The sequence below is a fragment of the Typopeltis vanoorti genome, chromosome 26 (genome assembly GCF_054136105.1).
Source record: "Typopeltis vanoorti isolate ZY-2024b chromosome 26, IOZ_Tvanoo_1.0, whole genome shotgun sequence".
NCBI classification, from domain to species: Eukaryota; Metazoa; Arthropoda; class Arachnida; order Uropygi; family Thelyphonidae; genus Typopeltis; species Typopeltis vanoorti.
In genome coordinates this window covers 32,641,920-32,667,928 of record NC_143574.1, presented here as the reverse complement: position 1 = coordinate 32,667,928, position 26,009 = coordinate 32,641,920, and the positions used below count along the sequence as shown (strand labels likewise).

Below are 26,009 nucleotides of genomic sequence, written 5' to 3'. Positions count from 1 at the left end.
TCTTATGTCCACATCCCTCCATAATACTCTTCCTTCAGCATCTTTGATCTGCCTCACATGTAAAATGTCCTTAGCTGCTTTATTTCTACGTTTTGCTAGTTGGTAAATTTTTCTCTGTCCTTCCTTTGTTTCTAATTGATCATACAGATCTTGATATGCCATGGCCTTCGCCTGTGTCACAACTCTCTTGGCTTCTTCCTTTCTCTCTTTGTACACCTCTCTGTCCTCTTCTACTCTTGACTCATCCCACTTCTGCTTTGCCTTCCTCTTAGCTGTCACTGCCACTTGTACATCATTATTCCACCACCAATCCTCTTCCTGCTCTCTAATCTTTCCAGATGTCTCACCAAGCACCTCGATTGCACAGCTCAGGATTACTTTTGAATTATGTTTCCACCAATCTTGTACACTTTCCAGTCCATCCGAAATCCTCTCTAACACTCTCTTCCTAAAACGATTCCTCACACTCTCTTCTTTTAAGCGAAACCACTTAATTGTCTTCATCCCATGGCAACCAGAAGTTCTTATCTTCGATCTTATTTTAAAGTCTGTGCACAGCAATCGGTGTTGTTGTGCTACTTGATCTGTTGGAATTACTTTACAATTTGTCACAACCTTAAGATGTTTCCTTCTAGTCAAAATGTAGTCAGTTTGTGAGCTGTTGTTACCACTTCTAAATGTTATCAAATGTTCTTCCCTCTTGAAGAAAAACGAGTTCACAATTGCCAGATCAAACGCTACTGCAAAGTCAACAACCCTCTCTCCTTCCTGGTTCATCATTCCCACTCCGTGGCCACCATGCACCCTTTCACAGTCTCTATTCTGTCTTCCTATGTGCCCGTTCAAGTCTCCTCCGACAATCACCATCTCATTTTCTTCCAATTCCCTCATTTCTTCATCTAACACGTTCCAGAATTCGTCTTTTTCCTCTGCTGTACAACCAACTTGCGGGGCATATACACATAATACGACCACCCGCTCTTCTCCAAGACCCAATTTCATTTGTATGATCCTGTCGTTCCTTCTACCCACGTCCAGTACTTCACCCTTCATTCTGCCACACCACACAATTCCTACACCATTTCTTCCCTCGTTATTCGCTCCAGAGTAGAACAATTTATATCCATCTCCCAGTTCCTTTGCCTTTCCCCCTTTCCACCTTGTCTCCTGCACACATAAAATGTCCAACTTCCTCTTCCTCATCATGTCTGCCACCTCTCTTCCCCTTCCAGTCATGCTTCCAACATTCAGTGTTCCCACTCGCAACATCCTCTCCACCTGCTGGGCTCACTTCTTTAACTGCACCCGCACTTGATGCGGTAGCCCTCGTCCACTTCTCACAGCTGTAGGGCGATGTGGCTGCGCGTCGCTTAAGGGGTACGCCCTAGCCCTTATATCATTTTCTCTTCGACTCATAATCATAGTTTGAGTTGGCACTGAAGTTTTCCGACCGGATGCCCTTCCTGACATCAACCCTCGCATTTATCCGGGCTTGGGACCGGCACCTATTGAGGCTAGCTTGCCTCCTTTGGTGGCTGCATAAGACGAAATGACTTAGCAAGATAGGAAAGACTCACCCCTAGCCCTCGAATACTGTAATAGCATCAGGGGGAAGGAGCAAGGAGAGGAGAAAGAAGCAAAGAAAGAAGAGGAGGGACCAGTCTACAGAATAATATAACAGATATATATTACATGAAGTAAGGCATGGTCCAGCATCAGGTACCTCGGGTTTGCCATGCCCGTACTCACTAAAGTGAGCCCTTAAGGAGGGAAAATTCCAAGATATCTTCTCATAAAAACATGGCCACAATTCCATAGCCAAACCAAAACGCCATGTGATATCACAGAGAGACATATGTTCCCCAGAAATTTCCAAACACAAAATGTCACGATTCCTTATCTCTAAAAACACCCACAATGCTTAAGCGAACCAAACACACCATGTGATGTCCCTGACAGATGAGGGTCCCCAGCAAAATTCCAAACATTTCCAAACTTTATCTTATCGGTAGTATCCATCACCCATAAAACCATATGAAAACAATTTACTTATCTACAACAGAACAACATATATCCAGGACACTGTCATCGCTCCCCCTTTCACCCTACCCCTATTTGGGTCATAGTATCCCACCAATCATGACACAAATGCTTATCCACTAATATCTTCCTTTTCCATTCAAAACAATAACGTCACTTATTTACAACTAACAATTACATCACTTATTTACAACTAACAAATTACGTCACTTATCTTCATCTGATAACAACTAACATCCACGACACGATTCCTTATCTTATCTTGAACTTGATCTTGTTCAAAATGCCCCACCAATCATGACACAAATCCTTATCTCTAACCATCACCCACATTTCCATATGCGAACAAAATAAACAATGTGATGTCACACACATACAGATGGTACCCAGAAAAATTCCAAACATTCCAAACCCATGACGTCACACACAATGACGTGATCATCGGAACAGCCAATCACGTCACGATTCTTTATCTTATCTTGATGTTGATCTTGTCAGAAGTGGCACCCATACTACTGAAGTAGGATCGTTTTGGCATTGGGGAAGTTACGAAGGGCAGCAGTGGCAAAGATGTTTTGCCAAGTATCGAAAATCTCACACTATAAAAGGACTTAGGAATTTGCCAAGAACGCAAAAGCATAGCTGCGCTGCAGTGTATATTTCACACTTAGATCATATAATCTCTCAATCACAGGAATCATTCAATTCAAGTAGTAATAATCTCAGGTGAAGAGAATGGGAGGCATTAAACCTTTCAGTCGATACACATGAAATGCAAAAAGCCATTCATTACATCAAAAAGAACTTAAAACAAATGTGCCTAGATGATCATAATGGTTAGCACAAATGATCTGAGAGGTAGTGATAATCAGGCGGCAAAGGATTTAAGAACAATATTAGATATCGTGAAGTAGAAAAGTGTTAAAGGGTGCGCGTGCTGGCTCGTTTTAATAATTATAAGTAGAAGAGCGATAATAGATATCTGGAATATGTTGATGTTTCGAGTGATGGCAAAAGAGAGCAATATACAAGAAATGAGTGGTATCTGAATGTGTAAGGTCATAATGTTTGAAGAGGTTGCTGTTCTCTGAACAAGTTGAAGTATTTCGGCAGGGAATCCAGAATTGATAAGGTTCAGAATAGGACAGAGAGAGAATGAAATTTGCGTATGTACTTTCAGAGTCAACTGTCTGTTTTTGTTAGATTGCTCTTACTGTATTGAGAAGAATTTTATAGAAGTTATAAAGCGGTGGTTTGAGTGGCATGTTTATAATATGTTTTGTACTAACTCTCAGTCAGGTGATCGTCTTTCTTCGAATAATTTGGATAACAGAGTGGATAAAAATCGATTTGGGGCTATTGAAAATACAGAAATTTCTGGAAAGTATGTAAGATGATAGAAGAACTAAAGGAAATCTGCACTTTTTGTATACAAGAATGCAAGAAGCATTCGAAATAAGACGAATGAGTTTTCGGCGTTAGTCAGTACGATCTTGCCAAAAGTTATAGGCATTAGGGAAACTTGGCTAACAGCAGAAAGTGTGGTTACCAGAATTGAATGTGGTGGATATAATATTTCAGGGAGGATAGTGTGGGGAGTGGAGTATTGCTGATGATAACTAATAACTGCAGCCAAAAAAAATAGAATATCAAGAAGAGAGGAGTGTCAATGGCAGTTTATTTATTTTTTTATGTTGCTTCCCACCCAGGAAAGGTTACTTGAAACCTATAGTACATTTTGTACCATGGGCAGGATAGTTTTTTTTTTATATATAAATTTAATTTTTTTTTTTTTGTATTGAGAATTTTATAGAAGTTATAAAGTGGAAAGATGGTCTCACACTGGGCGATGGCAGCACATTCATCTCACACCTAAATGCAATCATAAACATCCATGCGCATGGCGGAATTCGTAGCTTGTTGGTTGAAGAGCGGTCACGCTGAACACTTGGTCAACCAGGCCAGAGTGGTAAGCGTCGGCAATTTGATGTGAAATAGTGGCTAACGGAACAAAATATATAATTGGTTGCGTATATAGATTTAGGAGTACAAGAAGCGATATGGAAGACATACATCAGCAAATTAACGCAATGAGTGCAGATAGAGTAATTATTATGGGGATTTTAACTACGGAGATATCGAATGAGGAAAGATTACATGGTAAGAGGAAAACGGAATTCATACACCTTCTCAGAGATAATTATTTTGAATCAGCATGTGACTGAAGGGGATCAGTGGTGTGAGGGTGTTGGATCTGGTCATAGTTTCAGAAGGTCTGTTCATAAGTATAGTATCCAGGTTACCTTTTGTCGGTGAGAGTGATCCATGTGGTATTGACATGGGAGGTAGGCAAAAAAAAAAAAGTTATGTATTTTTCTCTTAAAATAAAAAGTAAAAGAAAAGAAAAGTTATATAGGGATTCACAGGGCAGGTGATTACAAAAAGCTTCAATGGCAGCTTGCAGTTGTCTCATAGCACAAGAATTTGCAGGGGAAGGATGATAGCAATGCGTTGAAGATAGTCAACAAATATCTGAAGGAAGCAATATCGGAATGTATTCGCATGGTTAGATATATAGATAGTAGTGGTATTAGGCGTGATATTAAAAAAAATTTTATGAAGGATTTATAAAGAAAAAGGTGATCAGCAAATTTACGAGCAGTACAAAGCTCAGGTTTCAAAGGTTACCAGCATAGTAAGGTAGGCTAAATCAGATTATGAAATGACCTTAGCCAAGCAGGTCAGAGAAAATTTTAAGGAAGACATTGAGTTATCAGCTGATAATGTGAAGTTGGGTAGCTAATAACTTCAGTGAGTCCGGATGGTAGCGATGTGACCGATTCAGATGTAATAGTAGAGTTATTGAGTGGCCACTTTTCAAAAGTCTATCACCGAAGTGAAGCTATTTCTGTATCTTGTTTAGCAATAACTAACATGAGAACTGAGGTTAATGAATCAGACATACTTAAGATATTGCAGAATTTAAATGTAAATGCAGGTCTAAGTTTTGGTGGGATGTGACTTGGATATTCCATGAATGTGCAAAGCGAATTGTCAATGCCTCTTACTGGGCTGTTTCATTTCAGTCTGAGCTCTGGTGAGATCCCTCAGAAGTGGAAGGTGGGTAAATAGTTCTTTTGCATAAAGGAGGCCTTCTTCTTCTCAGCCATTTTCTGTCCACTGCTAGACAAAGGCCTCCTCCAGTTCCTTCTACCTTTCTCTGTTCTTGCAATGTTTGACCAATTTTTCCCAGCAAAATTTGACAGTTTATCACTTCATCTTCTTTTAGGACGTAATGGTGGTCCATCGCTCATCTTCTTTTCTTTATAGATGTTATATATAACTGTTTGTAACAAAGTGATATCTTAGTTGGACAAGGTAAATGACTACACTGATACTGTTGGATTTTGCTTAGGCATTTGATAGAATACCCCATGGAATACTGTTACACACACATTGGAGCTAATGGGGGATATTAAACTAGTGATGTGGATACGAGAGTAGCTGATGGACTTATTGTTCCATTTGTAACGATATAGAAAATGGTCTGAAGGTTGAAGGAAGATATTAAGTTGTTTGCTGATGATGAAAAGTGGGGTAGCGTAATAATTAATGAAGATGATGTAGGGAGCTTCCGGATTGATTTAAATTGCTGGCTGTATGGGTGAAAGATAATTGTTATCAGTTTATGGAAAAGTGCAAAGTTACGTGCATATATATTTAGGATTAAAAGATTACAAGCTGTGCACGACAATGATGGAACTGCATTCCAGGAAATTGATCAGGCTAGGGACTTGGGGTATGAATAGAGATTTGAAGTTCAGATTACATATTGCTAAGATGTCTAAGGTAGCATATAAGATTACTTGGTTATTGAAGAACATGCTAACATGCAGAGATAAAGAAGTTTATTATTCCCCTTTGTAAAGCATTAATACATTCATATCTGGTAAATAACTCTGCTCAGATCTGGTCGTCTGGATTCTTTGGAGATGAAAAAGTGGTAGAGAAGATTTAGAGAGCAGAGACCAAGTTGGGGACTGGTGAATGTTGATATATTGAGAGTTGGTGGGTTGCAGAAGTTGGCTAATAGGAGGAAAAGAGGGATTATGATAGTAACATTTAAGTTACTATAAGGGTTTTATAGGATTGATTCAGGAAGTTGATGATGAAAGTGCTCAAATGGAGGTGCTCGAATCATAATAATAATATTTTTGTGATTAATAATAACGTATCTAACTGTAACAAGACATACTGGAATTTTACAAAGAAAGAAAAAAAGGTCATATTTTTCAATAAGTGTTATTTTATTATTATTATTATTCGTAGTAGTAGTAGCAATAGCAGTAGTAGTATTCGAGCACCTCCATGGAGTCTGAAGACTCATCGTGAGAGTCCCAAATGTCATACCTCTCCTTGAACCCATTAATAGATAAAGTACTCAGAACTGACTCTAGCAACCCATTTCACAACGCTCCAAGCAAAAATCCAGTCCACACACCCCTACTGACCACATCTTTATTCAACTTCCAGGGATGACCCATTGTTCTGGTCCAGCTAACCAAGTGTGCTGAAACATTTCCCCTACATCTATGCTATAAAATCCTTTAAGAAACTTAAATGTTTCATTATGTCCCCACTTTTTCTCCTATCAACCAACTTCTTCAATCCACACACTTTCAATCTCTCCTCATAGGAAACATTCCACAAGCCACTAACCTTAGTCACTCACCTCTGAATCCTCTCCACTGTTTCCTTATCCCCGAGAAACTCAGGGGACCAGACTTGAGCAGAGTAATCCAGATGTGGATGTATCAAGGCCTTATAAAGAATATTTTTAACTCTCTGCCTACCATCAACCCTAAATCTCTAGCTTCATCCATTTCCTGGAGTACAGTGCTATCAATGTGATACACAGTTTATAATCTATTTATTCCACAATGCATACGTTACATTTCTCAACATTAAACTAACACTCATTAATTTTGCCAATACTGACAGCCTATTTAAATTGTCCTACAAGCCCTCTTCATTGCCCTGATTAACTATTACACTACCTACTTTCGAATCATTAGCAAAAAACTGAATATTTCCTTTCAAATTATTTCCTATATCGTTTATGTGCAAATTAAACAGCAATGGTCCCAGCACTGAACTTTGTGGCACACCACTAGTCACCTGTTTTCACCTTGAATCCGCCCCTCATATACCACTTTTTGATATCTGTACAGCAGCCACCCTCTTATCCATTTAACCACTGTCAAAATCCAGCAAAATCATCATGTAGCCATTTCCTTTATGCAACTCAGCTGTTACTGCATTATAAAAAGTTAGTAAATTACTAAGGCATGACCCTTCAGTAGATAAAATATTGACCCTCATAGAGTATCGTATTTTATCTACCCATTTTTGAATTCTCTTTTTTACTAATTTTTCTAGTACTTTTACCACCACGCCTGTAGTCTTAGAACCTTCCTTATGCAAAGGAATAATTTGCCCTCTTTCCACTCCCTTGGAACTGTACCACAGATGAGACTTAAATGAAACAACTTAGTCAAAGGCATTTCCATTGCATATTCTTGCAAAACCCTTGCTGATATCCCATCTAATTCCACAGCTGTATTTAACATTTAGATTCTGCAATATCCTAAGAATTCATCTTAGGATACTGCAGAATCATACACCTCTTTTCCCACATTAGTGTGTGTCACATGGGTTAAAGCAGTAACCTCACTTGGAAGATACATGCTTGCAAAGTGGTCGCTCAGTAACTCAACTATTTTATCTGCTTCTGTCTCCTCGTGACCATCATCCCTCATTAAGGTTAATCTTCCTGTTACTTGCCACATAACGAAAGAAATCTTTGGGATTTCCTTTGGCCTGCTTGGCTAAATTCTTCTCATAATCTGATTTTGCCTTCCTTGCCTGGCCTTGTATTGTTCATGAGTTTGCTGGTCACCTTGATATTTATATACCCTCCACAGCATGTTCTTCTTCTTCTGCAGCTCGTGATTAATGATATTATTCATCCATCTAACTCCTACCAGACTAACCCTCCTTACCCTAGGTATACAATTTAATACTGCTTCCTCTAGATGACCCTTAACTATTTCCAATGCACTACTAACATCCCAACCCTGCAGTAATTTATGCCAAGATAGAGATTTAAGCTTTTTCCTGACCATGTCATAATAACCTCTTGCAGTTCAAAAAATAGCCCTTCTTGACAGAATATTCCTTATGCAATCTCCCACAAGTCAAAACCATAGGGTCACTTTCACCAATTGGAGGCAATTTTCTCAATTTAGTTATGGATAGCTTTTCTGACCCTATGACTAGGTCCAATGCTCTCCCACCTCTAGTCCCCCTCCATTACATGCTGCCTTCGAATTTATATCAGCAAGTGTATAAATTCGATTTCCTTTCTGCCATGTGATCTTTCTTCCTTCCAGTCTATATCTCCATAGTTAAAGTCCCCCATGTAATACCTCGACCTACTCATCATACTGATTTTGCAATGCATGTCTTCGGGATCATCTGTGGAATTCCCTGGCCTCTAGCAACAACGAACTGTATATTTTGTCTTAATGGTTTTAATCTCAAACCAGATTGCTTCAAATGAACAGCAACCCTCCTGCCTGTCTCTTATTCTTTTTAGTTGCAATTCATCTGCTCTCATCAGCAATACCCCGCATCCTATCTTCCCTGAAAATACTAAACCCTTCACGTTCAGTCCCTGCAACTACATTATCTGCTGTTAGCTAAGTCTCACTAATGCTTAACCTTAGGGGAGGTTGCACTAACCAATGCCAAAAATTCCTCTTTCTTGTTCCTGATGCTTCTGGCATTAGTATACAGAAATGGCAACATCCCTTTATTCCCCACCCACCTATACATTCTGAATTGACTACCCTATTCAATATTTTTGCTTGACTGACTAGATTGCTCACTTGGTCATTCTCAGACTCGCTCGCCTCATAGGTGCCTTCACACAAACTCACTTGCTTCTACCTTAATTGCTTACGTTTCTCTGAATTTGTATGCCCGCATGCTCGGTGTACAAAGCTCTCTCCAAACACCAATGCTCTCTTCCTCAGTTCGCCTCCATCATATCATGGTAGGAGACACAATCTTCACTTTCTCGCTCTTCAGTTGTTGCCTCTTCTAACAACTCCTTTACATCCTCTCATAAAATACTTCTCACCTCTGAAATCATTGGTACCAACCAAGACAATCATTTCCTTCGACTTACCGTTTTGTATTTGGATGGCATGGCTAAAATCGTGAATGTTTGTTCCTGGAAAACACGATTTTGTCATATTTTTGTTAAGTACTCCCCTGATTATTATATCTTCATACACAATTTTCTCCTTAACTTGTTTTTCTTGTTTCTTCGGTCGATCTTTATTATTCTTTCGGATCATCTGCTTCTTTCTTTTTTCAGCGCTGCTTAACTTTTTCTGTTTCTGCAGTTTTTCAAGTTCACACTTTGTCCTATGAAGAATAACATTTATGCACAATATTCTCCTTAACTTGTTTTTCTTGTTTCTTCGGTCGATCTTTATTATTCTTTCGGATCATCTGCTTCTTTCTTTTTTCAGCGCTGCTTAACTTTTTCTGTTTCTGCAGTTTTTCAAGTTCACACTTTGTCCTATGAAGAATAACATTTATGCACAATATTTCTTTATTGATATCCAATTGATTCTCCTCTATTTCCCCGGCCGCACATTCGATATTATTAACATCATTTTCCGTCTTATTGTCAGTACTCGTCAGCTCCATAACAGACCACTGTTATGTTCTTCTTCCTTCACTAATATGTGAAGGAAGAAGAAGAATATCATAAAGTGGATCAAGTATGTGAAGTGCTTCTGAGATTATTGATCACACGTATAATTGGTCCAGTGTGATTATTGATCACACTGAACTTGTTTCCAAGTACCATTGTGTTCTAAGAAACCAGATGGCGATTGGTATATTTTCATCAGAAACATTTTTCCATATCTCAAGGCACTGGTTAGAGATTATAAGAGCATAAGGGTATAAGTATAATACTAGAGAAAATTCCATGAAGAGCTTCGGTTCTGATCAGAATCATACTACCACGTTCAGGGAAACCGGCACGTCGAGAACTACAGTCCTTTTTTTGTGGACTCGATAACAACAACATTAGAGAGTATGAGCTTATTGGACATTTCATAGGAACCAAGACACCAGATAGACAGTACCATAGTATATTTTCACAGTAAACATTCACATATCTCAAGTAACTAGTTAGTATACCAGTATATCTGAGGCATCGACTTTTCTCTGCAACACAGTACTGTTCTCATTTTAATTTTTGGTTTTATTGAAAGTAATAGTGGAATGGCGTCTGATTCATCACCTAGCAAGATGGAAAGAAAACAGATGATATTAAATATTCAAAATAAAATCGAAATTATAAAAAAAAGATCAACAGGAATGCCTACAGATATATTATTAAGAAAATATTATGTCTCAGTTTGTGAATTCCTAAAATTGGTCGCTCTACTCTTTAATGTCCACAAAATTCGTAACGGAAACGTAGCTCTTCTGGGTTGCTCCAGCCCACAAAAGGTTATTATAAAACCCTATAGTGCATTTTGTACTCTGGGTGGTCTAAGGATTTTTTCTATTTTTATCAATTTTATATATTTTTGAATCTTTCATTTATTTTACACAGTGCAGAAACTCTGCTCTAGAGACCAACCATGGAACTTTTTCAAATCACTTCAGGCCTCCAGTAAGCAGGGCGGTGGCCTCACGCCAGGTGATGAAATTGCAACACATTTATCTTAAATCTATACACATTCTAATTCCATTTACGAAGCACTCACTCTAAGTAATATAATAAAAAACAGTTCTTATTCAGCACAGTAGTATGGTAGCCACTTCTGACAAGATCAAGATAAGATAAGGAATCGTGACGTCATTGTGGGCGTGCCATCATGAGATTGGAATGTTAGGAATTTCCCTGGGGGCATATGTGTCAATGGCTTCAGTTCTTGTATTTTGGTTTGCGTAAGGAATTATGGGTGATGGTAGAGATAAGGATTCGTGTTGTGATTGGTGGTGCACTTCTGACAAGATCAAGATAAGATAAGGAATCGTGACGTGGGTGTATGTTGTTATGAGATGTAGGTAGGTGACGTCATTTGTTAGTTGTAAATAAGTGACGTTATTGTTTTGAATGGAAAGGATGATATTAGTGGATAAGGAATCGTGTCGTGATTGGTGGAACACTTCTGACAAGATCAAGATAAGATAAGGAATCGTGATGTGAATGTTGTTATAGAGTTTAGAATGTTTGGAATTCGCTGGGCCCTCGTCTGTCAGGGACATCACGTAGTGTGTTTGGTGATATTTAGAGATAAGAATCGTGACGTTATGTGTTTGGAAATTTCTGGGGAACATATGTCTCTCTGTGATATCATATGGTATTTTGGTTTGGCTATGGAATTGTGGGTGGTATTTTTGAGATAAGATATCTTGGAATTTTCCCAGGGTGACACACGTCCGTCATTGTCGTTATGTTTTGTTTGATTGTCTATAGATGGGTGTACTAATTTCCAATACATTATGGGTATTTCTTTCCTGTTAAAGGTGGGAATTCTTAGAGTAGAGTAGAGTTGTGATGGTGTCCGTGTTTAGGATTTTCTGAATAATTTAATTATATATACTAATGTCACTCAAACATATGTTTTTTTTTTTTCTATAGATGGCTGTACTAATTTTCCAATACATTTTGGGGTATTTCTTTCCTGTTAAAGGGTGGGAATTCTTAGAATATGTCATGATGGCAATTGTGATTAGGTTTTCTGAATAATATAATATATACTGGTGTCCTTAAACACACACACACACACACACACACACACACACACACACATTAGACATGAAAAGTCGCTAATGTATCCATGTTGATACTCTAATATGTACCCTATGATTATTCTTATAAAAAAAAAAAAAAACTTCAGTATTAGAATTATGCTTACCGAAACATATGAGCATAGATTATTGAAATTACAATTAGCAATTGTTACGTTTAAGTTTAAAAAAATTAACTTACATTTCTTTCCAGAATGGGAACATCTTGGTACTATGCTTTTCTGAATAATTTAATTAAATGGTGCTGTCTCTATGGTATTTTTAAATAAATAAATTAAAATAAATGGACAGCTAAATGGATTACAAAACCTTTTGTATGTATTATAGAAATTCTAATAATAATTTAAATTTACTTACGGCTTTCCAGAATGCCTCTTCTAAATACGAATATTCCAAAAAAAAAAAAAAAAAATTCCAAAATAGTTGAATTTTATATCCACACCACAACACAAACACAAAAACCACAACACAAACAAACTTTCTGTAAATACTGTAACCTGAAATAGTTGAGTATTTCTTCCTTTAGATTTCAGACTGTAGATGCTATGTTATCGTCATGAGAAATATCCCCAGCGAGCGGTTTTCTTCAAAGGGGTCTTTCATGAAGATGACATGAGGCACATCCGTAAATTGTGGTATTGTTCAAAAGGTAGCATTTTCTCAAGTTTGGATATTTCTCAAATACTTACATATGACTAAGTGATTAGCATTCACATGATTGGGATGACACATATCCTAAAATTATTCGTTCTTCGTTACCGTGGGAATTTATTGGTGTAGTAAATTAATGGTTACATTTAATTTTTAAATTTAATTTTTAAAACCTTGACTAAAAATTGAGTATTAATTTTACCTGCTATTCCTTGTGCTCTTAACCTATTTCTGTAACTGAAATTTATTTATTTTATTTATTTTTTTCTTTAGCATTAGTAATTTTAAGTAACAGATATTTGCGACTTCGAGGTTTTGAACTCGCCCTTGCATTTTCTTTTAGAAATTTCTTTTGCCAGGACAACAAATAAATAGTTATTTCTTATTATTTCAAATGAATATTAGCTCTGTAATACATACTTTGTTAGTTTCTATGTTACCTTTTATTTAACTATAACATTAACAAATGGCTCTGTAAAGTAGTCAAATTCTTACAGTATTGTAACTTTTCAGGTGAAATCTTCTCCACTAAATTCTGTCTATTAATTTAATACCCGATTATTCCTTTTGCTTCCAAGAGTTGAATATTTCAAATGAATATTAGCTGTGTAATACATACTTTGTTAATTTCTATGTTACCTTTTATTTGACTGTAATATTATTAACAAATGGGTCTGTAAAATAAAAGAGCCAAATTCTTACAGTATTGTAACTTTTCAAGTGAAATCTTCTCCACTAAAATTCTGGCTATTAATTTAATACCCGATTATTCTTTTTGCTTCCAAGATTTGACAGTTTCTTGAAATATTTGAGAGCTTGCATGAACAAATAAGACTTTTAATTCAATGAATCAAAAAAAAAGTCTCTGGTACTTTGTGGCATGAAATTTCACAAGGAAAAAAAAATGTTATTCTCCTTCTTAAATTTGTATAACACATCAACGACACCCAATGCTCATTTAAATTTACACATTTTATTTGAATAAAATATTATTCACAAATTGTATTTACTGAATCTAAAAATACAGAAAATAAATAAATTGAAAAATACATCAAAGGTTCTTCCCATGCTTGTGGAATTGCCAACATATGGTTTTTGACAATGTGACTCTCATCAGAAAGTTAATTTTTCATTTGGTGTTCGTTGGGAATTTATTACCGTAGTAAAATTAAGGGTTGCATATTTATTTTTTTGAAACCAACACATATATTTCTGAGCATTATTAAAAGCACATAATCTTTCACTATGTTACTAAAAGGCATTTGAAAGTACACATTATGGTTTCACGTTTTGGGCATCCCATTTCATTTAAATCAAGAACAGGCCATCCTATTAACCTCATTAATGTTTTTGATTTTTTTTCTCTTCCTTTGGCAAGTAATATATGATATTTGCATGTTGATTCTATCATCCAATTTCTTAGTTTGTCCAAAGATAGTGAACCAATTTCCCACTTCAGCTGATGGTTATATTTTATTAACCAAGAATTCTGTTTTTTAACTCATTCAAGTAATTCTTCCAAATACAAGGTGATTTTGTCAATGCATATCTTACACTAATTCCATCAGATATACAAATTTCTTTAGGAAATAAATTTGAACTCTTATTTAAAAGAAATTGGCAATCAATTATAGCAATGATAACTGAAAATTCGTATTTTTCACCCACGATTTTTCATAATCGTTTTCCTTCATTCTTCTTCTTCTTAGATTACTTCATATGGCACCAAAAATAAATGGTTATTTATTATTATTATTTCACTGATTATTAGCTCAGATCTTATATTTTATGTTTTAACTTTCTGTTACAAAATTTTGAACGATTAGAACTTTTCACAAAGAAACTTTCAAAGAATTTGTGGCTCACCCATTATTTTTACATTACCAAACACAAAACACCACAACACAAAACAGCAGTTGCAGTGGATGAATGATTACCTTAAGTCCAAAGTCACTCGACACTATGGTATATTCTTATAGTACTGTTTACACTTACCATACCCTACCCTGACCATTCCTCCAAAAATGAACCTTTTGTGCAGATGACTCAACGACATGTTTTCGCATGCTGTTGGATATATTGTTGGTGTGTTTTTATCTTACTTTGTGTGGGGAAAGGTAAAATTTGTATATGTGTTATCTGGAGAGTACAAACATTTTTTCTATACCAAACTTTAAGAGTTAAAGTCATATTTTGGGTAAATTAGGCACTCTCTCTCTCTCTCTCTCTCTGTAAAACAACCAAATTCTAACAGTTCGGATTTTCGATTATGTGAATGAATTGTTTTCAGATAACTCAATTAATTTCAATAGGTAGAATTAGACAATTTCTAAAATAATCAATACATGGATATTAGTATTCACTTTTTCCCCCATCCTGGCATTAATTTCACAGTTGTGATTTTTTTTTAAATAATTAAACAGAATTGCATTAAGATATAAAGTTGGGGATTTAAATATCGAGTTCTAATCAGAATAACTGAGTAAAAAATTCACTGTGAAAAACACAGCAAAAATACACATCTTTGTTCATTTAAGTTTACAAATGCATATTTTATTTTGCTGAAATACTATTTACAAGTATATTCACTGAGAAAAATTCGAAATATGTAATTACCTAAAAATATTTCACAATATTTAGTTTAGACTCTTAACATTTTCCAAAGAGTTCAATGAATAAAATTTTTGTTACTCACTGTTTCTTGGTTACATTATATCAAAATAGCTGGTCAAGCAAAAGAGTTTTTAAATCAGATACCATGGTAACCACACTTCCATACATTTGATATTGTGTCAGTCTGGAAATGACACCATGCCTCCCTAAACATTCTGTTTATTCTTTTGTCAGCAAATAAAACAGTTTTCGTAAAATATTCGTAAATGTCCCAAAATAAAGAATCTTTATCGAATTGGATAAAATCTTCAAAGTCTAATTTTACCATTGATGAATTTAAATGATTAGCGATAATTTTCCCCATGATACAAATAGATGGTAATTCTGTTTACAAAAATAGTAAATGATTATCAATGTCATACATTTTTGGTGAAAATCTCTCTGCTTCTTTACAACTAATAGAAAAAACTTTACTTTCATCAGCTCCTGTATCATCAAGTATTAGTTCCCCATCTTGGCATTTCAGAATATAACACTCATCGAGATCCATTATGAAGTCAACTCTTCTTTGCAAGTAGCCGAGGATATCAGATCACTTCCTGCATAATGTTTCCCAAGTGGTCCTGGATAAATACATCACAATGTATGTGTCTTCTAAAATAATAATCGGTTTCCATCCTTTTAGAGCTAAGTGAAGAGTTTTGTCTCGTGCTATTTTCCTGAAGAAAGAAAATTTCAATGACTTGTGGCTCGCCAATTATTTTACTTTACTTTTCTGGATACCAATCACCACAACACAATACGATAACTTCACAGGATGAACGAATTGTCGTAACTGCAAAGACACTTGACTCATTTATTTTTCCTTATAGTACTGTTTACCTGACCCTTAACCCTGACCATTCCTTCCAAAATGAAACTTTTGCACAGATGACTCACGGACATGTTTCTACATGCTGTTGGATATGATGTTGATGTGAGATTATCTTACTTTGAGACATCATAGGGCAAATCTTATCTCTGTGCATTGAAGGGTATTCTATATTATTTGTCCTTACTATGTTAAGTATTTTATCCTCAAAAAAATATTTTTGATGTTAGACCATGTGACTATTTCTCTCACTCATATGTCCGAAATTGTTGGGATGGGAAGAAAAATAATATTAGGTGGTGGAAGTGAAAAGGTCATCAAGAGGGTGACAGGGGTCTTCCCTGCAATACTCCCCTCACCCTTCCAGAAGATGTCTGCTCAGACTCGTGGAGATGAGCGAACTCATCATTTTCGGATATCTTTTAGTGGTGTCACCTCCAACGGGAAGACAAGTTCCATCTGGTTGGTGCCAAGGAGCATAATTTTTAGCAACAAAATCTTGCAAAGCATTTGTACTTTTTGATGATTTAAAAAAATATGCCGCCAATGCACTAATAGTTTGGAAAAACAATCTACATTTCTAATCTAAAAAACAATCTAGAATATAATTTGATATTCTAGAGGTTTTTTTTTCAGAACTAAATTCAAAACTTGGGCATAGTAATGCATAAATATTCCTAAAGGATACACCTCAATAACTTTCCTCTGTAACCATTAATATACCCATTCATTACAAAGGCACCATCATAACTTTAGCCAACTTACTTCTCCTTAATGTTATTTTCAACTCTGTTTACAACATGTATAAAAATACCACTACATGTTCTATCATGAATTTTGTCAATAAATCCGATGAATCTTTCGTGTATTTTCCCATTACGGACAAAATGTATGAAGTTGGTTCAATGAGTTTCAAGATGAACTCTAAAAGCATGTTGGTTAGCTGTGGCTCTTATTCTAATGATTTTGGACGAATGTGGAGAAGTGATAGTGGCCAATTCAACAGAGTACTTTCCATGAAAGCATCTGTAGAAGAGGCACAAGGCATAAACTGAACATCTATGAAGAGGTATTGAAGTGGATATGTGAGAGGGATCATTGGTTAGCAAAGTTAGCCAGATTGCCATCTTCTAGATAGAATCAAGCAATTTTAGAGAGGAGTTTTGTGCACCATCCCAAATATGGGAGCAGACTTGTATACAGTTACCAGCTGTGGAGGTGTAAAGTAGTGTATTTTGCAAAAAATAACATTTTTTTTAAGTGTCAGAAGCTATAATCGAAATGTGTTTGTGTCAGGAAACATCAGAGGTGTAGGTCAGTCCCAAAAAGGGAAGTCTGATTGTGTTTGGATATCTCAGTATTATTGAAGGTATTGAAGAGGGGGGGGGAGAGCTCTTTTTGAGCATGATCAGACAGGACTGAGTTTTGTTCGCACTGAAGTCTATAAGATTGTCCTTGCTCCCATTGGAGATTAGAGTCACTCATCATGGTGGACCTTGTGGATTCTAATACTTGAGCACTACAAGGTTTGTCAAATGAAAAGGAGTGTACTGTCATCAGCAAAGCTATGGATAGGATTGGGCATCTATAATCTCCTAGCGAGCCTGGCTGGTCGACTGGTTAGAGTAACTGCTCTCCAGCCAAAAGACTTCAGGTTCGAATCCCGTTGTTTGTGATTGTCTTCGGAAATACTAGTGGTGGTGGTCAGCGGTAGATGGCGTTGGTGTAGTTGAGGTCAGTGGGTGGATTGAGTGGTGGAGACAAAGTTGTAGAACAGGTGCCCTTCCTCGATGAGTCTTTGGACTCCCTGGAGGTGTCTAATAATAATAATAATATCCCAATAGGCCAAACACAGTCTTGTAGACTTCAATGCTATCAAGATTGTCTGTAGATTGTGAATGGTGGACTCCATGTTGCTGCTCACTGATTAGTTGGGAGGTCTCTAGGTCGATTCAAGAGTTGGTTGTTGGATGACTTTTATCACCTTTCTTTGGGATGGACTGAATAGGGCCTGTTTCCTTGTTGTAGGGTAGATGCCAGCTGAATAAATTATATTAAAGAGGTGATACAGGATAGCAATTAGTTTTGGGGCACAAGCTTTTAACACAATAGATGGGATACCATCAAGACCAGTCAAGTTATTAAGGATTCTTCCAATTTCTTTCAAACAGAAGACTATTGGTGACACAGAGGGAGCCATTCTTGTTGGAGTGGAAGAAACTTTGCCCAGGTCAGCAGTGCAGGAATTGGATGAGAAGAGTGATGCCAGTAAGTCGGTCTTATCTGTACGCGAACTAAGTACAGTACCCTCTAGATGTGAGAGTGGTGGAAACCTGGATGGGCAAAGGTTACACCCAATGGCCTTGGCAAGGGACCAGAAGAGGCGACTGTCAACCAGGTAGGAGATGAATTTGCAGCACTGGAACTTTTCAGAGTATGATTTGGATTGATGATGATTCTTTTACAACTGTTGCAAGCTGCAGTATAGGCAGTGAGTAGCCGGAATTTGGATCTTGAGCCATTTATGGTATGCAGAGATGTTTTCTTTTACTGCGTTCGTACAGTTTTTTGAGAACCAAGAATTAGATGGTGGCTGATAATTTGGAGTGGAATAAGAATGAAATCTTTATTCCTGTGAGGATGATTTATGTTATTTGGTGTTCGATCAGAACTGAAGCAGTAGTTAGACCATGAGGAAGAGTAACAGAGGTCACATTTGGCATCCTTGCAGTGCCAAAGGACACAAGAGAACTAGTGGGTGAAGGTTGTTGTTTGGCAAAAGGGACTTGTATGAGGTTGTGATCTGAGTTGCCAAGAGGAGAACACAACCACTGCATACCTGGAAGAGGAGCTTGTTAGGAAGAGGTCAAGTGTGCTGGCGAATTGGAAGAGGGTTGTCAGGTATTTTAGTAGGGATCTGTGTTAGGTCATTGCTAATTGCAAACACCTCAGAACCCCTGCTTGCTTGATCGGTGAAACCAGAAAAAGGAAGCCAATATTTGTTGTAGAGGTTGAGGTCTCCAGGAAGTATGACAACTCATTATTGTGGATATTCTGACTAGAAAGTTGAGCTTTAGAGAGAGAGAGAGAGCTGCAGAGATCAGAGTGGTTAACAGAGTTTGGAAAGCTGTGGAGAGAACGTGTGAAAAAAGCATTTTGATTGATAGGGAAATTTTGAGTCAAAGCAGATCAAACAGTGGGATTTGAGGTTTTGTATTTTGAGCATAGCATTCCATGTGAGTCTTTAATTAAGCCTCATATGGATTGCTGTGCACAGATTTGAGCTCCTGCTTTCATGTGATGAAAACTAGTAAACCTCCTACTGCCTCCTATCACTAGTTTAACCACGTCACAAAATGCTAACAGTAAATCACCATTCTATTTCTTTCACACCATGCTGATCTCCCATATTCATTATTTCTTTTACCGACTTTTGCATTCATATAACCATTCTCTTGTGTAATTTATCATAAAACATCTTCTTTTCTTCAATGTCGATTTGATCTGTTGGTGCATATATATCTGTGTGATGATTAATTTAATATATTGTGAATGTAACATGTAACTAGCTATTATTATTCATTCACTTATAGGCTGATCAAATAATGACTTGTCCCTTCATATAAGTGTGATTATCCTTTCATGTTTTCCATCAAATTCTAAATAAGGTATTTGATGTCCATCTACAGTTCTCACTCATCCAGAATCTGTTCATCTTAGGTCGCTTATTCCTAAAATATCTATTCTCATCTGTCTTCTTGTATCTTTCCGTTCAAAACACAGATCTAACATTCCAAGTTACAATTACTGATTTTTGTTTTAGTCAAGAGTGATAATCTCATCTATTTCACTAATTTAATAGCAATCACCTTAGATCCTGCAGGTCATCACACCCAACACCTATAATAATGGCTTATTCAGACTCAGCTGCGAGTCCGGGTAACACGTTATAATAGGTGTTTCCATAAAATTTCCATAATTAGGAAATTTTTACAGGCAAGGGTGATTAGGTCTTCATCCAGTCCTTCCCCTTTATATGGTTAAACTGCATGGAGTATATCCCAAGAAAGTTAATCTTAACATCGTAAGATATGCGAGGTTATGTGTATTTTATCTGGCGGGCCTGTTCATTTTTGCAAAGGAGGAATCCCTCACACATACATGTAAAATTAGATAATTCAGCTTCAGATGAAAAATCTTTTTAAAATTCTTTTCCCTCTCTGTGGAATGTAAAACATTTTCATCTAGCATCACCATCATCATTGCTGATTATGCTATATAGGCACAGTAGTACCTTTTAATGTTTTGAAGAAACAAATTTGTGATTTCCCTTCATTCCAATATACACGTATGTCCTAATAATGACCTAAGAAGGTTTATCATTATTATTTAATATTTCAATATATAAAGAGTAGAAATGTTCTGAAACTATCTTTGTCTTTGTATATATTATTATCTTATGTATATTTTTAAACAGAGACTCGGAATGCTCTTACATTGACAAATCTGACTGATTGTTATCATAGGTGCGGTGATCCATGTTTGTAAGTATATATTATTATTATTATTATTAAGAGAGACCTCCAGGGAGTCAGAGACTCATTGAGGGAGGCCAAATACTACACACACCAACTATCATACTTATTCTTGAATTTATTCACACTGCTTGCACTCACAACATCCAATGGCAATCCATTCCAATTACGCACCACCCTATGAAAGAAAAATCTAGCCCTCACACCCTTCTTGGCGGCCTTCATTCCCAGCTTCCAAGGATGCCCTCTCGTTCTTTCCCCACCCTCCATAAATTGAAAAATTCCATCAATTGAAATCCTGTATGACCCTTTCAGAAGTTTGTAAGTCTCAATCATATCACTCCTTCTTTCTCCTGTTTGCTAGTGTCTGCAGTCTACAAATTCTCAATCTGTCTTCATAATCAGTATTCCACAATCCTGATATCATTTTTACACTCTCCTTTGCACTCTCTCCACTTTATCAGAATCACAACAGAATCCAGGAGACCAGACCTGCACACAATAGTCCAAGTGAGGTCTTATCAAAGCCTTGTAAAGAGGCAAAATAACATCCTTATCTTTACATGTGAACGTTCGTTTGAGCATTGCAAATATCTTTTGAGTTGTATTTGCAATCTTTGCCATATGGTCCCTGAACTTGAACTTCCTATCTATTAACAGTCCAAGATCCCTAGCCTCATCAGTTTCTTCTAGCCTAATCCCACCAATATAATACGACACTGGATATCTAATCATGCCGAAGTGAATGACTTTACATTTACTGACATTGAACTGACACCCATTTTCCCATGCCCACAATTCCAGACTATTCAAATGATTCTGCAAAGACTGCATATCAGCAGCATTCCTGATTACCCTATCTATCTTGGCATCATCAGCAAATAACTGTATGTCACTTTTGATATCCGTCAGTCAGCCATTCTCTTATTCTTGCTAATATTGTATAACCCAGTCTGTCAAAAGCCTTAGCAAAATCCAAAAGTATCATGGTGTATCCATTACCCTTGTCTAGTTCAATGATAACATTGTTATAGAATGTGAGCAAGTTGCTAAAACATTAACTTCCCTTAGTAAACCCATGTTCTTCATTGCAAAGTAGAGATTCACTGTCAACCCATTTCTGAATGCGGGCCCTGACCAATTTTTCCAAAATCTTCACCACCACTCCTCAGATACTAATTGGTCAATAGTTGGACACATTGGTTTTTGCACTACCCTTGTTCAATGAAATTACCATACATTCTTTCCGTTCCTGCGGAATCTTCCCCATTCTGAGATTCATATTAAACGCCCTGATCAAAGAAATGGCCAGTTCAACTGAACACTCTTTTAGCACATGTGCTGATATCCCATCAGTCCCTATTGCTGAATTCTTATTCATTTTGTGCAACAGCTCTAAAACCTCAGCCTCACACACCTTCGTTTCTTCATCTAGTGAACAGGTAACAGTGAACTCAATGTTGCATTCACCAGGTTGATAGCTTTTAACAAAATGAGCACTCATTAACTGCACAACCTCTTCTGCATCTGTAACCCTCATGTCATCTGGATTTAGAAGAGTTATTCTCTCATATTCATTCTTTCTTTTACTAGCAGCATATCGATAGAATTCTTTTGGGTTGTCTTTAGCATGCAGAGCCAGTTCCTTTTCATAATCAGACTTTGCTTTTCTTACAACAGTTGTGACTATTCTAGACTGCTTCTTATAACGTTCATAATGGACGTCATCCTTATGCAAATGGTATTCTTTCCACAACGTCCTTTTCTTCCGAATCTCTTGCTTAATAAGATTACACATCCATTTGACTCCTACTCTATTTATTCTTCGAACTCTCGGTACACATTCTGATATCGCATCATTTAACTATTGTTTAAATGCTTCCCATGCACTGTCAATATTCTTTCCATCCAGCAACGATTCCATTCCACTGAACTAAGTATACTCCTCAGTTGGTCATAATTTCCTGCTTTGTAGTTCAGCATGTAACCTTCTCTGAATGGAACATTCATAAACTTAGTCACTTCCCAAGTGAGTACCGGATGGTCACTGTTGCCAACTGGAGGCAGAATAGTTATTTCTTTAACTGAAATGCCCTCTGACACTATAATCAAATTTAACACTCTTTGACCTCGAGTTCCTTCTGTCACATGCTTCTTGAGGAAGTTGTCCCACAACAGCTCAATAAATGCATTTTCATTCTTCTCATGAGATTCTACTGCTACCCAATCTATATTTGGATAATTAAAGTCTCCCATTATGATTACTCTTTTTGCGTTCACCTTTTCTATTTGGTGATGCATTTCTTCATCACCAGCAACCGAATCACCATAGTGGGGTGATACAACACCCCCACTATGTAATTTGTCTTGTTAGATTCCACCTCACACCAAATGGCTTACTCATTGTGACATGAAATATTGTTAGTAGTATTACTACATTCATAGCTTTCAACTCTAACTGGATTTAAGTCATCCAATATCATTGGCAACCCCCCCCTCCTCTCCTATCCACTCTATCCTTCCTAAAAATACTGTATCCATGACACACGATACCAGTTCGTAGGTCTGATTCTGATAGCCTCAGCTCACTAATTCCTACAATCTGAGGACGCAACATATTGACTAAGGCAACAAACTCCACCCCTTTGTTTCTGATACTACTAGCATTTGTGTACAGACATAATAATCTATCTGCATGTTCTTTTGCATACTCTTGTTTGCACTCTGCCTGACACAGTTGGACATCTTGCAGATGTCTATTCTTCTCTAACGCCTTACACATATAATCATCTTTGCACACATATGATGGATCGGAACCGGACGAACACAAACCCGAAATCGTTCTCACCTCATCAATATTTCCATGACAAAGCCCATTCCCATCATTAACACAGTTATATGCCATTGTCGCTCTTACACTCACATTCATACATTCCTACCTTTATAATTTAGTTTCCCTGACTCTCTGTGTTAGGTGTCTCATACCAGTTATTAGTTTTTCCAGACTCCTGATACCAAACGCATTCAGGTGTAGGACATCCCTCTTATAAAAATCCAATCTTCCCTCAAACTCACTCCACAGATCCATTCCTTCTACACAGCCCATGCATCGAATCGTTTGCTATCATAGCCCTTCTTTTTAATTCATTTTTATGATAGCGATGTAAAATACTAATAATACGATTTTCACTTTTTCACTCTTCACTCTCGCCTTTCCAGCAACCCTTTCATGTCCTCTCTCATAATGAACTTATCACCAGTTAAATTCGTACCCACTACAACTACAATTTCATGTCCTTTTCTTTTCTGTTTTTGAATTACTCGAGTTATATTTTTAATTTTTGCTCCAGGAAAACTCAATGTTATAACTCTCTCATCAATAGCATGTTTTATTATAGAGTCACCATACCGAATAACTTCTTTATAATAATTATATGAAGAGCCAAAGGCTTCAATTCGGTATTTTGTGAGATTATTTAAGTTAAGGGATATTACAGAGTTTATTATAGGATATTATAGCGGGGTTGCTTAAGGATCAAAGCTGTATAACTGAGAGGAGACCTCCACATAGCCTTTAAAGGAATGCGGAGAACCGACCAGGGCTTCTGACCTAATGTCCAATCCTCACCTTCTCATGGTGCACCCTGTTGGGTATCTACCTGGATACTGAACGAACGAGGATGGACTGGTACTTTAGGATTTAGCCGACCAAATTGTATTCTTATGGGTTAAACCAAAATAAAAAATGATGGTTCAACATGACAAAATTTCATGCCGGCTGCGGCATCGCACGGTTAAACAAGGCCTTCGTTGTTCTTGCCAGGGAACCAGGGCGAACAGCGAAAAGTCAGCTACAGGAACAAATCTGAAAAAACACCCCAACTCAACATCACCAGAGTTAAAGATCGGTACTATCAACATAAGAAGCCTGAATGGCAAAGAAATGGAGCTAGCTGAGGAATTAGATAAGTACCAAATCGACGTGTTGTGTCGAGAAAATGTGATGAGTCATCTCCCTTTTTCCGACCCAACATAGGGTTAGCTCAGAAGGCATGGATAAGGACATACTTATGCATCCAAACAGAAAATGTGCTCATTAATGATCCAAGAACATGTGTATATCTAGATTAGTAAATTCTAAGCAAAGTTAAGGTATCCCTTAAACTAAATAGAGAAGGTTTGTTAAATCTATTAAGGTAGAAAATCATGTATAAAATCTAAAAGATGTGTACAAGCTAACAATAGTTTTAGGCCATGTTGAAGATAGTTCGTGACCACAGTATCCAATCGGCAGCCGCCGTACATATGACGATACCACCAAGTGAGGAAGCTGTTTTGGAGTATATAGGTTTCAGTGGGAATTTGAATCGTCCTCTTTTTCTTCTCGTTTCGTCGGTACCTGGTTTCCTGTGGGGAAGACTGTATAGCGGTGAAAAGCTGGCCGCCATGCGCAGCAAGAATTTCCCCTTGCTATGTCTTCTACGTGGATCAAAGCTGTAGCTATAGTGCATCCAGATTCCTAAGAAGAGAGGGCCACTGGTGAGTTAACGTCAGTGTATAAATCAGTATAAAAGTGTTTTGTTTCGTGTGGAACAAAAGAATGGTGAAGCCGCCATTAAAGAAAGTACAGTAAAGAGATCCGAGTATCCAGATAAAGCAAGAATGGTAAGCAGAAATCTTTTCATATTAGTATCGGAGTAACCATGGAGTAAGGAGAACTGATCTTTAAGAACACAGCCCATTTCCGTAAAATGTTACAAGAACTGTCTGCAGTTTGGACATTTTGTCTATATCTAAGGAAAAGGCATTTTAGGCTTGAGCTAAGTAGGAGACAGGCTACGAACTGTTTGTGTCTAAAGAATAATAATATTATACTGTCAAAACCTAATTGAATGTTAACTAAAATTTTGGGGCAGGATTAAGTCTAAAATATATAATTAGGAACATTGCCTCAAGAAATCTATGTCAGGGTTACTGAATTGACTTGTATATATATGTAATTAGCATGTGTGATAGTAGATTGGTTACTTCGTATATGTTGTCAGAGTCTGAGGATAGTTATATATATATAAGTGAAGGAATTTGTGTCAGTATAGAGGATTACAGTGTAGAATTTTTGGATGTGTTAAATTAAGAAAAGGGAGGGAACCCAGACTCCTTTAATTTAAGGGTTAACTAACTTGTATCATTATGTTTTGTGCTAAAATAAACGTATTTCTTTATGTGTAATCAAATGAGTTTGTCGTGCTTTTTGTGGATTGAATTACCGCTTGGAAAATTACGGACCGTGCATAAAAGGGGAATCCACTAATAATATAAGAAACGGGACCACGACTGCACACTTCATGATCCCTGCATTTTCTTTCTAAGTAATCTTGGTTAGTGTATCA

At 36.9% G+C, this 26,009-nt stretch overlaps 1 protein-coding gene across 1 annotated transcript in view; it reads left to right on the top strand.

Annotated features, from left to right (window-relative positions):
• LOC150092466 (uncharacterized) overlaps positions 1-26,009 on the top strand; it is a 268,877-nt gene that overhangs the window by 141,628 nt on the left and 101,240 nt on the right. Inside the window, exon 4 of the mRNA XM_090414869.1 lies at positions 20,562-20,628. Within this exon, the coding sequence (XP_090270995.1) occupies positions 20,562-20,628 (67 nt within the window). The remainder of the gene's footprint in view (positions 1-20,561; positions 20,629-26,009) is intronic.